This window comes from Colossoma macropomum, unplaced genomic scaffold (assembly GCF_904425465.1).
Source record: "Colossoma macropomum unplaced genomic scaffold, Colossoma_macropomum, whole genome shotgun sequence".
Classification (NCBI taxonomy): Eukaryota; Metazoa; Chordata; class Actinopteri; order Characiformes; family Serrasalmidae; genus Colossoma; species Colossoma macropomum.
In genome coordinates, this window is record NW_023494790.1 from 29,606,664 (window position 1) to 29,627,140 (window position 20,477).

Sequence of the window (20,477 nt, forward strand, 5' to 3'; positions counted from 1 at the left end):
ATTTAGCTTGTAGAAAACAATAATAAATGACGTCTGTGGGATCAAATGGGTCCATCTGTGTGTGTGTGGCCTCCAGGCCAACTAACAATGAGCTGCACAGTCAGCGTATAGTCGGCTATTATATACATTATATGACTCGAAAGGAAAGAAAGAAAAAAAACAAATGCAAGGAATAATTAAAAATCAACTCTTTTGTAGGCCGAAACAAATCAATACTGGGACACAGAGTGTCCCTGACGCCCCGCTGTCCTGTCCTGACCACGGCTCGTCTGTGACTCTTCTCACGACCCGTCCGGTGGACCCATAATTCCCCGCGTCGAGACAAGATGGAAGAGGGCAACAACAGCTGCGAGAGAACAATGTTTTGGCAGTAAAGCGCTGAAAGGAGCGAGTGTTGGGCTTCACTGAGACGGACAGAATCGGCCGTGGACATGCACAGGTACGCGCTACTGCATTGGTTTATTAGTCTGGCCGCGATCGAACCGTGGAAATATTTAAAAACGCGTAATAATGGAGCTCAGAGCCGCTCGGCGCTGCTGGAGCGAGAGATGCTGCGGGCAGCATTGTTTCCATTTAACACACACACGCACGGGGCTGAATGATGCTGACTGATTAGTTAGCTCAGTCAACCCCGAAAAATATCCTACTGGAAATTTGTTGACTGGTTCAGTCCTTTTTCAAATAAATAATACAGTTCGTACCGTTCTGAAAGTGGCCTGCAGCCAAATGGTTTTTCTTTTAGCTTCGGTCATATTTTAAAATCTGGACTGAGCTCAGAACTGGTTTTCATTTGGCTAAGTTAACTCAATGTTACTCACACACTGTTTAATAATTCAGTTAGGTGACTAGCTAGCTAACGTTTGTTACAAAGCCAGCTACCAAATCCTCCAGCAAGCAAGCTGTAAATTGGGATTGTAGCTGTTATTATTCAGCCATTTGGCATAACAGGCTATAATTAGCTAGTTGTTGCTAGCATGCTAGCTAACGCTAGTCTACGGCTGTGTCCCCAACCCCGCACATCTATACTTTACATGTTACTCTAATGAATGCGCTATCAACTGTGGTGCACTATTTTTACACGCTATTTAGTGTTGTAGTATGCGGCTTGGGACGCAGCCGCAGCCTCATCGTTGAGATTCAAACTAGCTAGCATGCTACTTGGTTAGCTTTGTCGGTAGTTAGTATCAGTTCACATACACAGCCAGTTAGCCGAGCAGGCTTTTTAATGTGATGCATGCTAATGCTGTCTGAACGTCAGGACAATGTTGTTTGGCTAACGCTGGTGAGATGGATGCCTCCATGTTTGATTGAGCTCCTCTGGAGCATTAGCTAACGTTAGCAAGGCCCGGGGAAACACTCAACTTGCTTGCTTTTTTCTTTTTTTTTGGTCAATCTAGCTACCTTAAATTATTACATTTGAGCGGAGCTAATCTCGGGTAACATTTGGGTCGTTGGCTGTTGTTATGGTAAACCGCTAACTGCAGCTAACACAAAGCCAGCTAAAGCTGGCTGGCTAGTTATTCAGATGGTGATTTATTTGTTCACTAACCAAGTAACGTTAGCTTGCTGTTTTGAAAGGCTTTATCACGCATTTTTGCCAGATCTCTCTAATTGTAGTTGTCCTCTGACCCCATTAAGAGCGCAGATGCAGGCGAATTTTCATTTTTGCTCGGTTAACTAGTTCGGCATCGACTACGCTATGCGCACTTTATTATTTATGGAAAGAACATTAAGCTTGCTAAGCTCAATCAGATGGGAATGCTAACATGGAGAGCTAGCTGTTCAACAGAGCGAAACAGATTAGCTGCTCGGTTTTCTTAGCTAACGTTATCTACACCACAATAGATGCAGTGTCGGAGAAATCAGTTAATCGACAGACGACGATAAACAGGCCATTTTATTTGATTTGAAAAAGAAAAAGATCATGAAGTTAAATTACATTTTGAGATTAAATGCCAGCTGCTAACCAGTTCCATCGTATTTCCAAAGACAGCGTGAAAAGAACACTGGGACATCTTTACTGCGAAGGTACTTTCTATTCAAGGCCTTTTGTATGAGTTTGAATATGAATATGGCTTTAACCCTTATTTGGTGACATTTCTAATAAGGATAGCATGATGATGACTATCTTAAGTAGGCTTTAACCTTCACTGACCTGTAGTGAGAAATGTTAAACACCATCATCTATGGCCTTGTCAATGTTCATGTCCCAGTTCATTTAGTCTTTTCATACCCCATCACACACCATCATCTGTGGCCTTGATTTTAGTGATCTTTTATAATCTGATTATCCAAGTGCCACCTTTTTCCACTGGCAAATGTCTCAGTAAAAAGTGAAGTAGATATGCCTCATACCACTGAAATTGTACAATTAGATTTTTTTAATCCCCCTTCTACTGGTGTAAAGACCTAATGCTGTTTTCAAGTTCCCAAGACATGCCGTGACTTCTCTAGGATCAGAAAACATAGTAGTACTGTTCTGTAAAACCTAATTAATCTGAACCAGCAGTTAAAATGTTGATATCTCATCAAGTTAAAGTAGAAACAGTCACAATTTAATTAAGATTTATGTGATTTTCTCAGGCTTGTTTGGAAGTTAGCCAACCAGTAATAGTATCAAATTGGAAGTAAATATGTTGTACAGAAGTAATGATATTCATTGTATTGGGTACAATTGTTTTTATAAATGCAGAAGCACCTAACTTGATTATTTATGTTTTGACAGTGTATACCATCTTCAGTGCTGAATGAACGTTGCCCTCTTGAGAAACCAACCATGAGTATTATCCAGGACAAGCTAGGCAATGAGTTTCTGCGTAACGGCGGCATGGATCCCAACTTCCCCACCAGCATGATCATGTTCAGCCATTTACCTCCAGTTACCAGCTTTACACGGCTCACTTCTCAGCCAATGGTGACAGATCTGCCACAGGAGATGATCCTGAAGAAGGAGAGGGATTCGCCAGAGCATGGCGGTGGCTTTCTCCACAGCATGGGTATAAAGCAGGAGAAAGTGAATGAACTGGACTACCGCCTCCCACTGTATGGAACAGGCCTAGGAGTAGGAGCAGGGGGAAAGAGTACAGATATGCTGGACATTTCAACTGGCAACCACCAGAGCATGCTTCTACATGACATCAGCCTTAGCAATGTAAGCTTTGAAGGGCAGTCGATGGGATTGCCATTGTACTTTTGCAAGCATGTGATGACTCTGTGTGTGTGTGTCTTCTAAAGTTTATCTGAATGCAGTGTAGAGCATGGGAAATTTGTCCATTGCTCTGTCTAGTGTCCTGGTACAGGTGTTGAGGAATTTGTGAACCCTTGTCAATGTTCTTCGTGTTCCAGTTCATTTAGTCTTTTCATACCCAGTGAAGCTTAAATTTGCCCAACTTTGCTTTGACAGCAGTACCCTGGAAGATTAGGAAAAGACCCAAAAGACTCTACGCATAGAAGAGGAAGGAGGACAAATGGAGATGGACCAGAGGGCAAAGGCAGAAGAAAGCGGGGGGATTCTACAAAGGTGCTCATGTTATTCTCATTCGTTTTTTCACTTTCTGTCCTCGGGCTGAAAGACGACGAAATTGTTTTTTATATTAAAATTGCAGTTTGAAAGACTGCAGTTTTCAAACTGCAATAGCTGCCGTTCAAGTTTTAAGTGGATAAATGTAACCGTATATCACAGAGCCTGTGAAACATGGTTTGATGAGTTAGACCAATCAGAAGCAATCAAACACTCTTGTGCTGTGGATAACACAACCTCAACTGGCAGTCTGGCACACTATGATCATCGTTCAAACCCCCAAAAAAGTGCATATGCTGGTCTTCTTGGTTAAAAAAGCAGGCCTCATTTCATAGAAAGAAAAAAAAAATCAGAAGTTAAATAGCAATCACTATATTGGTAAGGAAAAAATCACAATTAGATATTTGTCCCAAATCATTCAGCCCTAGTTTTTCCCACTTAGAGGTCCTCTAAGTTTCCACAGTTGTTAACAAAATAGGAAATATAAAAATATAGCTTAACAGCAATGGCAATAATTGACCACTTTCCTTTTGTTCCCTCTTTTGCATAGTCACTGATGCTAGATGGAGATGGAGGGCCCCTCTCTCCTAGCTCTAAACCGCATATATGTGAACACTGCAACGCTGCCTTCCGTAGCTCATACCACCTGCGGAGACATGTACTTATCCACACAGGTGAGAGCTTTTCACTGCCAGCTCTAGGCACAAGTTCTACTTGCAAAGACTATTTTTACTGGGATGTTTAATGGTGTATTTCATTAATGTGGAAGGTGGACCGTTTGCATTTCTGATTGCACAGGTGAGAGGCCTTTCAGGTGCAGCCAGTGTAACATGAGCTTCATCCAGAAGTATTTGCTGCAGAGACATGAGAAAATTCACAGTGGTGAGTCCCACATTGGCACATTTATTAAGGATCTGTGCTTTTGTTTTGTCTTAAGTGTCTTTTGAAGAAACAAAATTAAGATTAATTAAGAAATGTGCTGTGAGTGATTTGGCTAATATTTTGGAAGGGATATTAATGTTTGCTGACTCCAAAGAGATGTACTAAATTATATATGCCTTTGGTCTTTTTAACAGGGGAAAAGCCATTCAGCTGTGACCAGTGTAACATGCGCTTCATTCAGAAGTACCACATGGAGCGTCACAAGAGGACACACAGTGGAGAAAAGCCATATAAATGTGATACCTGCCAACAGGTGAGAATTACCTAATTTGTGCCACCTCAGAAAACATTTTTTTCCAGCCTTGTATTGTTTATTTTATACTGAGCATTAAAGTTTTTTAGTAGTTTATTTTTGTTCTTTAAATATAATAACTGTTCAGTCCTATTTAAAGGTCTTTTGTTGATGAAATGTAATGCAGTTTAGGCTACAATTTTTGTGGAAAAACATCAGAATAGTAAATAGATAAATGAATACTAACGTACAAAACAAATACACAAGTATAAAAATTATTCTGGCCAGTCCTAATTTTTACATAATTATTTCCAGCCTTTATGCAGGAAACATTATGTACTGATCTTTATCGTGTCATTTCTCAAACTGATTCTGCTTCTCTCCCCTACCTGCAGTATTTCTCTCGTACGGATCGTTTATTGAAGCACAAGAGAACCTGTGGAGAAGCCATAAAGAAGGGTCTGGACCCGGGGATGCTGGACCTTGGAGAGGAGGACCTGGGCCACGGCAGCTACTTACACACTCAGGGAAATGCCAGTGCACCACCACGTAAGAGGGGTAAATCCAAGGGCAGCGGGGAGGGGGGAGAACGGCGTAGGAAAAAGGCGGCAGGAGCTGGGGTTGGACAGATGCTTGGCCTCCAGGACTATGCTGTTGACATCCCAACTGGCTCTGGCACGTCCTCTTCAGGTGTCGGGGACCTGGCCAATACCAGCATGCAGAACCAGCACGTTCGCACTCCCAAGCTTGTCTTTAAAAAAGGTGGACGCAAGGGTGGAGACAAGAGTCTGTTGTCCATGGATGAAGCTAGCTCCAGCGCAGGTCTCCATGAGCAGAAGCTGCTGGCTCCCAAGTCCATGGACCTGCCTGGTGCAGAAAGTATGGACAGTCTGGGACTTCTTCAGAGTTCCTCAGGGTCAAAGCAGGGCGGGACCAGCAGCAACTATGATGATGCCATGCAATTCCTGAAGAAGAGAAGGTACTTGCATGCTGCCAACAGCGGTGGTGGTGGTCATGACTATGGATCTGCCCACCTAGCGCCTCAGCAGACTGTCATCCAGGGTGGTTTAGGAGAGCCCACATTGGCCTTGTTGGACACCTCCCCTCTAGTCAGTGTTGATAGCAAGCATGACAAGTCTGGCATCCCAGATGAGGTACTGCAGAGCTTGCTGGACCACTACTCCCACAAATCTGACGGTTCCCACCACGATGTGACCTTTGACCTTTCAGACCAGCATCATGTGGAGCTGCACCCTGCCTCCACCACCCCCGAGCTGGGAGCGGACGAAAATGCCTCAAACGGTTCCGGGGACAAGAGCGGGGTCATGAACGAGTACTCCAAGTTCCTGCTGCAGACGCTGGAGAGAACCAGCCACGGTGGCAGCTTTGCTCTTGGTCCCACCGGTCCCTTCCCCACTCTGCTGTCGTCCAGCAGCAGCCCAGCCAGCAACCTCTTCCCCGACAAACACGTCTACACTTCTTCCCCACTGGAGTGTACTTTTGGGCAGACCGTCACCTCTCCTCTCGCTCCTTCCTCCTCCTCGGCTCTACCAAAGTCCCACTTCAGCATGCTGGTGGGCTCCCCCTCACCCTCCCACGCCTCACCCTCCTCCCAGCAGGGCTTTCATCTGGGCAGCCTGGAGCCCCCTGCCCACCAGCAGCTCACCCCGTCTCAAGAGCTCACTGAGCAGCTGGACAAACCACACACGCCTCCCTACCCACTCGCCACCCAGGAACTCACCAATGGTAGCAGGCAAAAAGAGCAGGTAAAGAATAGTAGTGCCACGTCCAATGGCAGCAGTGGCACAAATGGCACTGGCAGCAACTCTTCCACCGGTTCCGTCTACCCCCTGGCGTCGGCTCCTAACCTGGCAGCCCTGGAGCCCTCCAAGGAAGTGGAAATGCGCTCCACATACCAGATCGAGAACTTCGCCCAGGCCTTCGGCTCCCAGTTCAAGTCTGGTCGCAGGACCCCGCTGGGCTACAGTGCTGACACCCAGGTTGGGGTAGGAGAGGTCGACCACCGAATATCACGGACTCCCGTGTCGGAATTCTCAGGGTATACTAGTCTGTTAGCTGACGTTAGCGAGCCGGCTAGCTCAGGAACCAAAACCCCCACAAGCCAAAGCTACAGGTAAAGGTTTTGGTAGCCAGCTCAAGCCCGTAGTTTGGGACGAGAACTCTCCCCAGTGTCCCATTAATTCCCTATTATTTTATTTTATTTTTTTTTTTAAACCAGATAAAATATTAATTATTACACTGCCAGTTAAATGTTAATACAAGACTCTACCAGGGAAGGTCTTCAAGACTTCAAATGCAATTTTTTGATATTCTCTTTTTAAATATGTATTTTAGTCATTCGTTTTTATTAGCGTAGAGGATTTCTGTGAGTAGGTTTCAATGTAATTTTCAACAAAAATAGATGGTAGGTAATGACTGGCTTGACTTTTCATGAGCCCTGTGTTTTAGCAATCAAGATAGAATTGTAAAATAATTGATGATTTATAGTAATAACAATTGTCAGGGTGTGGCCCAGTATTCAGTGGCAAAAATGTCGGCCTATTGTCTGTTACAATAATTGAAAGTATTACTCAGGAAAAAGGATTTTTAAAAATAATTAGGTGCAAGTAGCGCACTGTCTTTTTTTTTTTATTATTATTTTTTTTACAAGCATACATTAATACTACAGTGAATCTTTGTTTCTGAAATTCCTTGAGGAGAGAAAGACTACCCCATTTTAAGTCTACCTGTTCATCTGATCACACTGGTGACTCTTTCCACTACTTGTACATATGCAGAGATTATGGTACTTTTGATGTCAATGTGAAAACACTCGCATACTTCAGTCACTAAGGGCCGGATGTAAGACGCAGATACGTTTGCAAACATACATGGACACACATACGCATTCACATATGAATTCTCATGGAAACCTACGTGCATGCATGTAAATATTTATAAGTAGCATCTTTGCAGCTACTGAGATATGGCCTCAGGGTGTGTTGAACACTGATTCATACCCCCTTTGTTGAACTTCATCCAGTCATCCATTTTTTTTATTTTATTTCTCAAGGAATAAAATTAGCACTTTTAACCATTGAAGACAAACTGTTGGATTACAAATACAGACATGCTTTTTTGGTGAAAAAGCTGTGATTTTATTAAGTGGAGAATGGTGTTTGTTGTTGGGGCATTTGAATTTTTTACGGATAGGTGGGTGGGGAGGGTTATTAGCATGGTTAATTTGGGTTAGTAATGCTATTGAAACAGATGCCATACCAATTTTTTTGTGCTGTGGAACCTTGGGTGTAAACTCAGGGCCTCTTCGTATTGAAAGTGTATTTAAGTATTAAATATGTTTGATTTGAGTGAATAGCTGCAATTGGAGTTCTACCTCTCAGCAAAATTACGAATCTGATGCCTGATGGACAAAACTAGACTTCCCTTTCAAGTTCCTGCTTGGAGACCTTTTGAAAAGATGCAAATCTTGAACATGTTTATTTTTTGAGTGCGAATTCAGGAACAATGCCGAGCAAGGAGAGACTTTCATGTCCGAGACGAGGTTAAATGGTGTCTTTCTCCATAAATGCAATTCTTGAGGTGCCCTTGAACGGAGCAGTGGGCCGCTGTGTCTTCCTCTATTCCACTTCCACTGCTCCCATCCAGCTCGAATCGGACCCAGCCGTGGCCTCGGTTCCTTCTCCCTGACCTTTCGTGGGACTAGTGTCACACACCAGTGTTGGGGGGTCAAAGCCTAAACACTGCACTCCAAACGCCCCATGCTTTTAAAGGAAAAAAAAAGCGTAAAATGGAAAAAAAAAAGTGGCAAAAAGAATAGAATTGACCTAAATATACCTCATATCACTGTACAAATGAGAAAACCAGGGACATGTTTCATGTAGCCTACGTAGTGGAAATGTAGTATGTCAACCATATTGTATAATCATATATTGCCACCTGTGTTTACAATTAAATTTCATGTTGGTCTGTTTAAATTTTTGTTTGTTTTGGTTTCCCCCTCTTGTTCAGCATCCATGCCAAGCAGTGTTTCATTCTAGATTTCTCCCTCCCCTTAGGATTTCATGAATTTGTTTCCTGTATTTTCCCCCCTTGTTTTTGTTACTTGCCATAAGGTGTTTTGATATGATCTTTAGAAAGACTTTGTTTACAATAATGTACAAAACACTAAAAATGTGTGTTTTTTTTCTATTTTGATTTTGTTGTCTGAAATGCATGATATGAAGTTTTTCTTTTTTTATGTATGGCTTTTTTCTGATCACAATTGCACCAAATTTTTTGTAGCAGATGCGTCCTCATCTTCAGTCTTTGTGACTCTACAGGGCTGTACATGTCAGATGACTTTATATATGATTAGATAAGCCAATAAAACCTTTTGTTATGAAAACCTGTCAGATTAAATGTTTGTTTTGCAGGCAGATGTGTGAGCACTCTGCTAATCCTCGATGTGTTGGCCTTACTTGCAAAAGTTTGGGCATCCCAGTTGAATTACATATTTTGCTGATTTGTGAAAGGTGAACATGACCTGCAGTAATTTAAACAGTTTTCCTGCATTGTTAATGTACAGTGACTAATAGAACAAATTAAAAATTGTAATTGAGCGTAGACATCCTTTCAGTCTTGTACCCTGTCTTAAGTCTTACAACTTAATTGTTAGGCTTTAATTGACATCTGAGGATTTGGTTAGGCAGGTCAAGAAGAGTCCTCTGGATGTTATTTTGAAAGCTGAAAGCAGTTCCAGAGCATAATAAATTCCCAGACTCCTCTGCACTAAACTTTGCACTAACACCCCACTACCATGGGTGTCACTAAGCAGCTCACCAAGGATCTGAAATTGAAGCTAACTCATGCCTACAAAGTAGGGGAAGGCTGTGAAAACAAAGCACTTCAGGTTCACAGTTTCCACTGCCTGAAATGTCAGTAAGAAATGTCAGTTAAGGGGAACTGCTGAAGTCAAGGCAAGAGCTGGAAAACCAAGTAAGCTCTCAGAACTTTTATTCTGGCAAGAAAGTCAAAGCAAACCCCCTTACGGCAGCAAAGGACCTGCAGGAAGTTTTAGTTGTCACGAGTGGTGGTGCACTGTTCTACTGTGCAGCATGGCTTGCATGAATGTGTTTGACATCAGAAGGAAATCTAAGTCTGAAGTATGAAAAAACATCTAAATAAGCCAGAGGCATTTAGGAAATGTGCCGTTGACTGATGAAGGAAATATGGAACTCTTGGGTCACAATCACTGCTCAAAGTATGTTTGGAGTATTTGATGACAAGAACACCTTGCCAAATGTTAAGCCTGGGGGTGGACTTGTACACCTTGGGCATGTGTGGCACAAATAACATTGAATGGGTAGAGAGATTCCACTAAATATCAGCAAATTCTGGAAGCAAATGTCAGTCGAGGAACTTCAAATGTCATGATAACTATATATAGTTAGTCAAATATAAAGTAACTGTGCATTAACATTGGTAGGAAAAACTACCACTAAATACTTTGCTGCAAAGGTTGTTATTTGTTTTCACTTCAAAAATCATAAAATCTGGAATTTGACTGGGATGCCCAAACTTTTGCATTCAACTGTAGGTTAGTGGATGTTCATTTCTTATTATTATATATTTTATTTAGTGTTTGTAGTGCCAGTTATAATGTATTTATGTGGAACTTTGTATTTGTAAATTTCGTTTAGAAGTAATCTACGGATTAAAGGAGATTGCTAAAGGTGTTCTTTGATGCCACAGTGCCTTGGGGAAAAGTATTCAACCACCTTGAAAGTTACCAACACTTTCTATATTGTAAATGATGACAATTTTTTCCTAGTCATTACTTTATACGGAAGCCTTATGTATGGCAGTAGATTTATGCCATTAGAAATTTGAATGTTATTTTGAAACTATCCTATCATCTGAAACTGAATTCTGAACTGGAATCGAATTTTAAGGTTTGTATGAATGTTATGCTTGATGTACATTTGAATGTCTGAAATTCAGTTTCTAAAAGGTATTCAGTTTTTTTTTTGTTAATCCTCATGCAAGTGTCCTGCAGTCAAAAGCAATCAAACACCAAATCTCTTCAGAGACATATGTTAACATAGCATGAATGTATTTTGCACATGCACCTAGCAGCAGGCCTTATGCACTTATGCACTACTGTATCACTATTACAACATCAGCTGAATAATATCAGGTCAGCAGTGATCCTGTGGTGGTCCATTTGTACTGATTGATGGGGTAGAGAAACGGGGGGTTAACAAATGGCAGCAACAGATGGGCTACAGTCAGTAATTGCAAGTGTATGTATAGTAGGTGTTTCTGAGGAAATAGCCAGTAAGTGCAGGTACAAGGTAGCAGGGGGGAGCAGAGAGGAGATTCAGTGTTCAACTGCTTTTGCTTGAAAGACACCTGGGTGTTACTTTGAAAGTAAAATTAAAAATATGACAAGTAATAGAAGAAACTGAATGCTTTTAGAAAATGAATTTTAGACGTTCATCAGCCGAAAAATCCAGTTTCACCAGTTTCAAATTTTCTGTTGCTCTCTAACAAAACCTTAAAATTCAATTTCAGCTCAGAATCTGTATTTTAGATTGTATCATGTAGATTTAAAATAATAACATTTTAAATTGAAATTCCATTCCAAATGGCATGAATAACGCTACATGTGCTCCAACACAAACTTTACAAGTTATTTGCAAGAATATAGAAAAGAATATAGAAAATAGAAAACTGAAATCTGCTAGTAACATAAGTTTTTAAGTTCCTGTACTCCGAAAGCTCTGAGTGAAAAAATTCCCAACAAGGATATAATTGGTGTCTACCTGTAAACCATAAAAGTACCTGACCTCTAAAGTCATCGCGTCGTTTTGCCTATGAAGACAAGCCCGTTTTAGGAAATCTGGAATTAATCTGCTTTTCTTTGTGGGGAAAAAATTAACTGATGTTCTTGAAAAAATTACCTTGATTATTCCCTGTGATACACAAGACTTTGCCAAAACATTTTGTCCCATGTATGTTTTTCCTACAAACATCACAAGATACTCTTAAGAAGTTATTAATTTGCCAAAATGTGAATCCACACCATATTCCCCACACAAGCTTTGGTTGCAAGCTTTGATAAGTATGGTAGTTAAGCTGCTTTGGCAGAAGTACAGTTTGAGTAGCTGTTAGTGTTGAATAGTAGTGTTGAAGTTTAATAGTGGACTTATTTTCATGTAACTTCAATTTCAGTGTGCACAACTGTTATCTTGCTTATAGCATCAATGTAGCAAAATATGGATTATGACTCTTAAATAACCCTGTAACTCCTGAAACCCTGTAAGGATTCAGTGACATTCAAGGAAAAAGTACACAGGACAAAATGAGCCATTTAAAGATTTGCCAGTCCTTTTTCTATAGAGAAAAAAATGCTTAAACCCAGATTTCCCTGTATGAGCATGACATACAAAATTGGACAGATTCAGAGGTTGTGCTGTGGGAATAGTTTTCCTCAGCAAAGATCAGGCATCTTGTTAACATTAAAGGAAGAATGACTGAGAAAGTTCAGACTGGTAAGAAACTGAAACTTAGGAGGAAGTTGTCCCTTTAACAAAACAATTATTTTAAGCACAAGGCCAAAGCAACACTAGCAACATGTATTATCCAACCAACCTGAACAACCTGCTGCAGAATTTGATGAATAGGGATGAAAACACTCCAGAAGAGTGTCAAAAATACCCCAGAAGACAAAGTGTGGCACTGTGAAAACGATGTGTTGCATCTGAATTCTTAAACAACAGGCATAATTCAGATTCCCATTTCCTTTATAATATCTGTGGATAAATAACTTATTGTAGCTTTGAAAAAATAATGTTAGAGCATGAGTCCACAAAATATACTGATAGGAAAAATATGTGTGTCACCGGCATTCCAGAAAATGGTGGGGTTAGATTCAAAAACGTTGCACACTCTTGCAAGACACTTTATAATTAAGTGTTCTTTTTTTACACTATTGTCATGGATAAGTCATTAAAAAAATAACTCAGAAAACAGCAAATGAGGCAACTTTTTGGTCGTGTGTAGTCCAAATTATCGCTGAAAATCACTGCAGTGTTGTCTTTTTTACAGCCATCATGATAATAAGAAACCTGCCTCTAATCTCCAGCAGGTGGCATTAGATATCCTTGGAACGTCACAGTTTTGGATATTTTTGCTAAGGTGTGCTCAGCCTGAACTGTGTTTAAAGATTATTAGAGTAATGCAATTACTCACCATGACTGCTCCTTTTGACCCACTGGACAGTCCAGGTTAGTCATTTCACAGGTGTTGACCAGGATGTCGGGATTAGATTTTGAAATGAAGATTTGTGTGTTTTCTTTCCAGCCAATTCAGAAGGCATATTTCACAAAATCCATTTGTTTAAAAATATGCATTGCATTGTTTGGTAAATTTAAAGGGAAATTGTTCAGAGTGGTGGAGATAGGAACCAGACAGATGTAGTGTTTACTACATCACAGAAAGCTGTAATTAGATTAAATATAGCTTAAATATGCTGACCAGATGTCAGAGATGTTGCTCCAAAACATTCTTTAATGGCTTGTAGGTACATCCAGGGTGTTGTATGGCAAAATAGCACCCAGATAATTTTACTATCATCAACATTACGTATAAAAACTAAGAAGACGCATGTAGGTTCACTAGTCATTGGATAGCAAATAAAAAGGCTGTGTTGTAGACATCAGCTGTCATCACTTTGTCTGTTTCTCTATAATGCACCTTTTCACGTTCACTCAAAGTGTTTGCTTACATCTCAAAGACTGAATTACACAGACGTTTTGAGAAATCAAAATTTCTCTTTTAAACTGAATTGATCTGTCTGTGGTGCATCTGCAAATGCATTCTTTCATTACTAAGTTGGACAGGTTTTACAAAACAATGGCAAAAATCCTGTTAAACAATGAGAAATTGTTTATTTAGAGTTTGTTTAGAATGACTACATATTGTTAAGTTTGTAAAGCTTGTTGAGTTTAATGAAACAAGGCAAGTTTAAAATTTGGCCCAATGCTAACATTAGCTCAAAAACATTCTGTGTGTAGTCGGGCATATACGCCTGCATACGCCATATACCTACTTTTTACTGGACTGTTTGTATATACTGACTTCTCATGATGAGTTTTTGTTTAATTTTTATTATATTAAATTAAATTTTATTCTTTTTTTCCAGATTTGCCATATTTCCATATTCTAAGATCAGGGTGTAACAGAATAGTGTGGTGCAAAATGCATGCTTGATGAGCGTGTGTAATGTGTATTAATGAGATGGACCAAGCATATGTTCTTTATGGTAAATCCAAAGTCGTCTTATAGAAATGCACAGTGCTAACACAGTTCAGGCCAAAACACCAAACAAACCCAACACTTACTTCACAGAATAGGTGAAAACATGTCTGCAAGGTGCGAGAATACGATTTGGTTATCCGAGTTCATTTGAGGTTTACTGAAGAATTTTGATTGGTTGATTTTCATCTGTTTCTACTGACCAGGATGACTGGCCAGGATGCTGTCATTTTTAGTCGAAACTCCACTGAGGGAAGGTATGTGAATCAGATTTCAGGTAAAATAGACTGATTTCAAATGAAAACTTAAACTGGATGTAGTTAATTAGCTAAGACATGTTTTGCTTTTTTAGTTTAGAACTGAAGCTGCGAAGCTAGTGTGATAAACTAAGGTGAGAAGTAACCTTTAACCCCACCCACTTTTGCTGCTGCACATTTAAACACTCCTCCTCCCCTTGCTCTACCATCAGTATTGGTTGGTTTATTTCTGCTATTTTGCAATGTTTTAACTTGGTAAATAGATGAGTTTTAAGTAGCCCAGGTTTTGTGCTGTTATTTCTTCTGTTAAATCCGAAGTAATTTAAAGCATTTCTGCCTAGTTGAGTTTATGTAGCTAGAAAGCCTACAGCCAACAAGTCTTGTTATCATAACAATTTAAGTGAATCACTGAAATATTTACATGAATTTTAGAATTTCGTAGTGTTTGATTTGTCCCCCTTTTGCCTTAATAACAGCATGCTCTTGAGCTAAAATGGACTCCATCTTTGTGGCAAGACGTGAACACGTGCTTTAGTGAAAGAAATAAGACAAAAAAAACTGACCTTTTTTAAGGTCTCAACATGGTCGCTTTCATAAATTTGGTTACATTTGGACAGTGACCTACAATAGAGCAGAATTTCTTTTTCATTTTACTTGTCATGATTTTTCTGTGTTTACAATTTCATCAAACAAACAAATTCTGTGCTTATTTCCAGGTTTACCAGGATTTTCAATGTGGTCTCCGTTTGGATTTTTGGACTCTGTAGTAATAATAACATTCTGAATTTTGGAACCAATAAAAATCAACAAAAAAATGATGCCCAGTTAAGCCATCATGGAAAAGATCATTTAGTTCCTCAACCAACAGATTTCATTTAAAAATGTAAAAAAGCCTGTTTTACTCTATTCCAAAGTTCTGTTGATGTTCAATAATTATAGAGGCCTCAGAGAGAGGCATCATACTCAGCTGGTCTCAAGAACAATTTTCGAGTCCACCTTACCCCAAGACAGAGACAAGTGAGATACCACATGATATCGAGGCCGAGACGAGTCAGAGACCATTAATTTACTGGGGAGCGGCGACACTCCGATACTTCATAGATAGTTTTGTTTGACCTTTTTTCAGTAGCTTGCTGTCTGGCCAACTAACTTGTTTACTTGGATTGTTTCAGCCGTGCGCATATGGTCGGTTGCTAGGTAACAGACATGACACTTGATTCTCAACTTCGATCGAGTAGGTTAAGATTTCCTAACTTGAGATAAGATGCTGTAAGAAAAGATTCCTAAATTAAGATAAGATTTTCCTCTGTAATACAAATTTGTAAAAAAAATCCTGTTAGAACTTAAGACAAAAAGATAGGAAAGAAAACCACCAGTGAATCTACACGTCTTCTAAGTTTTTGTATGTAATGTTGAAGGTAGTAAAATAGTTGAAAATCAGGGAAAAAATTTTCTTTGGGGATTATTTTGCCTTACATTGCCCTGCGTATACCCCTCCGCCATGAATGGATTAAAGTAAACTGATTAACAAGATGATTTAGGCCAAAAACGGTATCACATACTATCGTAAAACAATGTTTCAGGTATCAGGCAGTGTATCCATACCCATTTTGTGTAATAACTTTCTGTGAGGGAGCTTTTAGAGGCTTCGGATGTCTGGTTCCTATCATGACCACTGTGTACAATTCTGACTCTGCAAGTTTCTCTAGAACACAGAATTTCACATTAAGTCACTCTGAATAACTTTGTTTACATCTTTATCATTTAATTATGTAGAAAGTTTGAAAAATTGGTGAAGTTCCCCTTGGGCTTTCACAGTGTTAACCTTGAGATATTGGGGCTGTTCACAATGATAACCTTTATAAGTTAAATAGGCTTTACACAGTGCTAGCCTTTATGACATGAGTGATACAGTGTGGTGGAGATGTGCTACGTGATGAGCTACACAGCACTGCCAATAAGAATAACATTTACATCATTTGCTTTAGAGTGGAGCTGAGTTTTTTCAAATTAAATAGATCTGCCATAGCTTCTTCTTGAGGTCAGCAATGCCTTTGACCATTTCTTGTTTTTTCTTGATTAAAACTTGTTCTACGCTTTGATAAATGAGACCCCTGATCTTGTCATTTACAGTTGTATGCAAAACGTTTGAACACATCTGGTCAAATTATATGTTTTGTTGATTTTATAAATGAAAATAAGTTAACGTGCTTTACAGGGAACATAAATATCGCTGTTGTCAGAAGAAAACCTTGTATCTCCAAAATAGTAACTTTACAGCAGAAGGAAAAAACCTACTTTACTTTTAATGTAAGTCAATGGAACCAGATTTTGGGCCGTTTCTTTTGGTCCATTCTTCATGAAAGGGGTAGAGGGGCATTTTCAAATTATGTTAAAAACTGAAGAACAACAAAAATGGAGATAAGAGGTTTTCTTCCGACAGCAGCGATATGGCTTAAATATGGCACTTTTCTGCAAATTTTAGACTATTTTTTTGTTTATTTTCTGAATATTGGAAAAAATAAAGCAAAATGTGCCATAACTTAGGCACAGACCACATTTTATGTTTAGTTTTTTTTTCAATATTGTGAATTTAGCAAATAAGCAGTCATTGTGTGTAACCAGCAAAAGCCAGTGTCACTCCAGCCTGTCTCAGGCCAGCACAATCCAGTGTTACTCCTGTCTCGGTGTACATCCAACACCTGCCAGAATGAAAACAAGTTTGTGTAGCATTCTTCATCATTGCACAATAAACTGAAAAAATAATTGCTGAAAAACTGTTTCAGTACCTAAAACTGTCAGTTGTATCTGCATAGTAAGTATGTTTTACATTTGCTTACTATTACAGTGTAACAGAAAGAGTGCCTTGTGGAGATATTTTGTGGTGACTAAGTGTAAAATGGGCCTGATTTGTAGTATACACACTTCTTTTCTTAGGACATCACCTCTGATCTGGTTTACACTAACAGTGTAACTTTTCACACATATACAAAATTACTATCATTTAATAAAAAGGAATTGGAGCACTACAATTTCTCTTCAGAATGAATGGAAATTTTGATAGCATCTTGTAAACCTTCCAAACTTGGACAGTTGAATGTCATGGATGAGATGAGATTCTCTTCATATCTATGTTTATATTCTTACTTCTTTGGCTATTATGTTGATATTACAGTGATCAGTGCAACCTTCATGATATTGCTAACCGTAACTACTTGCCAGAAATGTCAAAAACCTCATAATATAGATAGACCAGCATTGTTAAATGTCTTACAAAACACTTGAATGTTTTACAGCAATTTATTTCCTTGCTAAACTCATGGCACAAGTGAAAAGCCGTGAGGCACCAGATAAGTGTCTGCTATTGAGCCCCTCCATGTTTCGTATGTGAATTTGTAAATGTAGAAATCCAAAGTTTATTGGTCATAAATGCTCATTTCTCTGCCTATAAAGAGTATGGGTTGGGTGCAAAATAGCATCACTAGCAACAGAACAGTTTGCGACAGTTACAATGTCCGTCTTTGTCACTGAGCCGCTCCCAGTAGTGACCTTTTTACACTGCAGAAAAATGGCTCAAAGTTCTCAAAACTGTGACAAGTTGCTGCCAATTTCACAGACATTAGAATTTCACGTATTAAATAGTGCATTTTATTTAAAAAGTCTTCACTATACAGTTGTATATAAAAGTTTGGGGTAAAAATACCCCAGTCAAATTTTGTTTTGTTGTTTCGAATGTAGTGTTGATTTTTTTAAACAGTAATTTGTATTAAAATGTGAAGAAGTGTGTTCTCTGTAGAGGATGTAACTTATTTTCACATAGACAATCAAAAAGACATATACACCATTTATCCAAAGGTATCAAAACACCTCTTCTAATTAGTGAATTCAGCTAGCCCTGTCACAATCATGAAATCTTAGGTGACAGTTAATTTAAATAGTTGCAATTTAGGTTTAAATTGTCCTTTTTTGGTTACTTTTCATGCAACTATTAAAATACAAGACTAAAGCAGCTGAGCAGCTGAACTACAGTTATACAGAATCATGTGTAGAGTCAATCAAAGCTTACATTTTTTACTGAAAACATGAGCAAAAAATACTTTTTCTGCAAGCATTCACACTAAAATTAGCTTTAGCTGTCTACCTAACAAATAAACAAACATTCGTCTAAATGTGTTACAGCACACTTTCATCTTTTTTTTTCTAATCTTGCTGTTTTTCGTAAGACTTGTTCAATAGAAAACCTGCAGAGGGGTTTAAATCCCCGCAGGACTGGGCTGTGAAGCAGTGAAATTGTGTTCTCTGGAGTGATGGAGCTCCATCCAACACCTTTGGGACGAGCTGGAGTGACGTTTGTGATCCAGCACTAATCAAACAACATCAGTATCTGACTTCACTGATGCTCTCACGGCCGAATGCCATCAAATCCTCACAGCAATGTTCCAACATCTAGTGTAAAATCTTCTAGAAGAGTAGAGGCTGTTACTGCAGTAAACCCCCTATTAATATGTTTGATTTTAGAAGAAATTGATTTACTCTTTTGTCTAATTTATTAATTTCTTAATTTAGCTGTGACTAATTGAAAAATGCATGTCATCACTGGCCCTGAAGATTTCCTGAGATAAAACTGAACCAGACTCATCTCTGCTTAAAGTTTAAACTGCTGCTGTCGTTTGTCACGTCTTTGTGAGTGAGCACTTTGTGAGTCTGTTGCCTGTGCTTTATGTCTAAGTTATTACCTGCAATAAGACAATGATAAAGACGTGTCAAGCATAAGTCAACCAGAAGCTCAAACAGAGCTGATGAGCAAAAAAGCTGTAAGACAGAACATGCACTCCTTTAACAGTCATTTCCTGATAAAAGAGTGTTCACTCATTGGAGACATAGTTAAAAGCAGAACATAGTTCAAGAGGCAGTAAATGCATAAAGTTACTAGGCACTGAGGAATTTTTTCCATTGATGTCCTGATTCAGGTTGCCACATTGCATCACATAATAACTCGGGCTTTAGCAGAGCTCAGTAACACTGAGATTAATAACTGGCTCATCATATAGATTTATCAGTCTACTCAGACTTTAGCACAGCTCAGTAACACTGAGATTAATAACTGATCATCACATTGATTTATCAGTCTGTCCTTTTAGACTGAGTGTTCTGTTTTCAAGTTTACAAGTGACCACATCTGATTTGTATGGTCAGACTGTAGTTGCATTTTCTCACATATCCACATTGGTTTCTGTAGTATTGACGTACGCGCGCACACGCTAACTAGGTAGAGGCAAAACTCAGCAAATCTAGTGATGATAACTAGTTAAGAGAACGATCACGCTATATTTCCATTTCCATTTAAACCAAGCACTTGCCTTTAAGCCCCAAAAAAAAAATACAAACACATCAGACTTTACAGGTGCTGTCAATTGCAGTATGCTGTATGATTTATAATTTACAGTTATAAATTGCATTTACATGAGATACGTGTTATTTCTGGAGAACCTGGGCTACTCAGATGTTATTATTTGACAAGTCAAAATTTTAGCTTTGATAAAAAATGGACTTGAAGGCAGCTATGCACACTGCCTGCAAAATGCATTTAACACAACCCAGGAGGACAAGCGGCTTAGATAATGATGATGAATGTCCAAACTTGACCAATGATGTGAATGTTTAAGATCTGTTGAGGTAGGGCAAATATTTAATATACAAAAATATATAAATATATAAATTTTTCTTTTAGAGAAAGCTGCTTTATTACAACATTTCCAAGCCCTAGTTTTCCAATAAACAGTGTACCCCTAGATATTGTGCATTAGGCCTAGGCGATAGAGTGAAGCAATCGGATAGCATCAACTGTTCCACCTTGAACGATGCAACAGTTACATTCTGGTGCCTAAATGCATCCAAATGTTACTGCAGCGCCATTTCATGTGAAATGGAAACTTAAAAAAAAGCTAACATTAGCCTTAAGTTTATCACTGGCTCCCAGAGTGATAAACCGGAAAACCTGGCCACGCTTTCAATTAAACACTCTCATCAGGTCATGTATAAAGATATAGTAAGCAACACCAGGGTATATATTGCTCTGCTTTACCCTATTTGCTAATGTAAGAATAGCTACTCTTGGGCCCCATTCTTCAGATAAAGCCATTTTGCTGAGTGTGCTGCTGGCCCTGACCTGATGGGATGCCTGACAGGTGAAAGTCCATAAAAAAGA

The 20,477-nt window shown here is 39.2% G+C and overlaps 1 protein-coding gene and 1 long non-coding RNA gene across 3 annotated transcripts; both read left to right on the plus strand.

Moving 5' to 3' along the window:
- Window positions 1-320: 320 nt before the first annotated feature.
- znf281b (zinc finger protein 281b) lies at window positions 321-7,848 on the plus strand. Of its 2 annotated transcripts, none has more exons than XM_036572993.1 (7): window positions 321-439; window positions 2,726-3,151; window positions 3,404-3,520; window positions 4,071-4,194; window positions 4,319-4,402; window positions 4,597-4,715; window positions 5,090-7,848. In XM_036572993.1, exons 2-7 carry the CDS (start codon window positions 2,777-2,779, stop codon window positions 6,830-6,832), a joined length of 2,562 nt encoding a protein of 853 aa, XP_036428886.1. In that variant the 5' UTR covers window positions 321-439; window positions 2,726-2,776; the 3' UTR covers window positions 6,833-7,848. The 2 variants fall into 2 exon arrangements, with proteins under 2 accessions (XP_036428886.1, XP_036428888.1); XM_036572995.1 differs by having other exon boundaries at window positions 3,407-3,520.
- Window positions 7,849-12,934: 5,086 nt separating this feature from the next.
- LOC118808867 lies at window positions 12,935-14,405 on the plus strand. The gene is made up of 3 exons (XR_005007314.1): window positions 12,935-12,982; window positions 14,219-14,269; window positions 14,365-14,405. It is a non-coding gene; the product is annotated as an uncharacterized LOC118808867 (long non-coding RNA).
- Window positions 14,406-20,477: the final 6,072 nt, after the last annotated feature.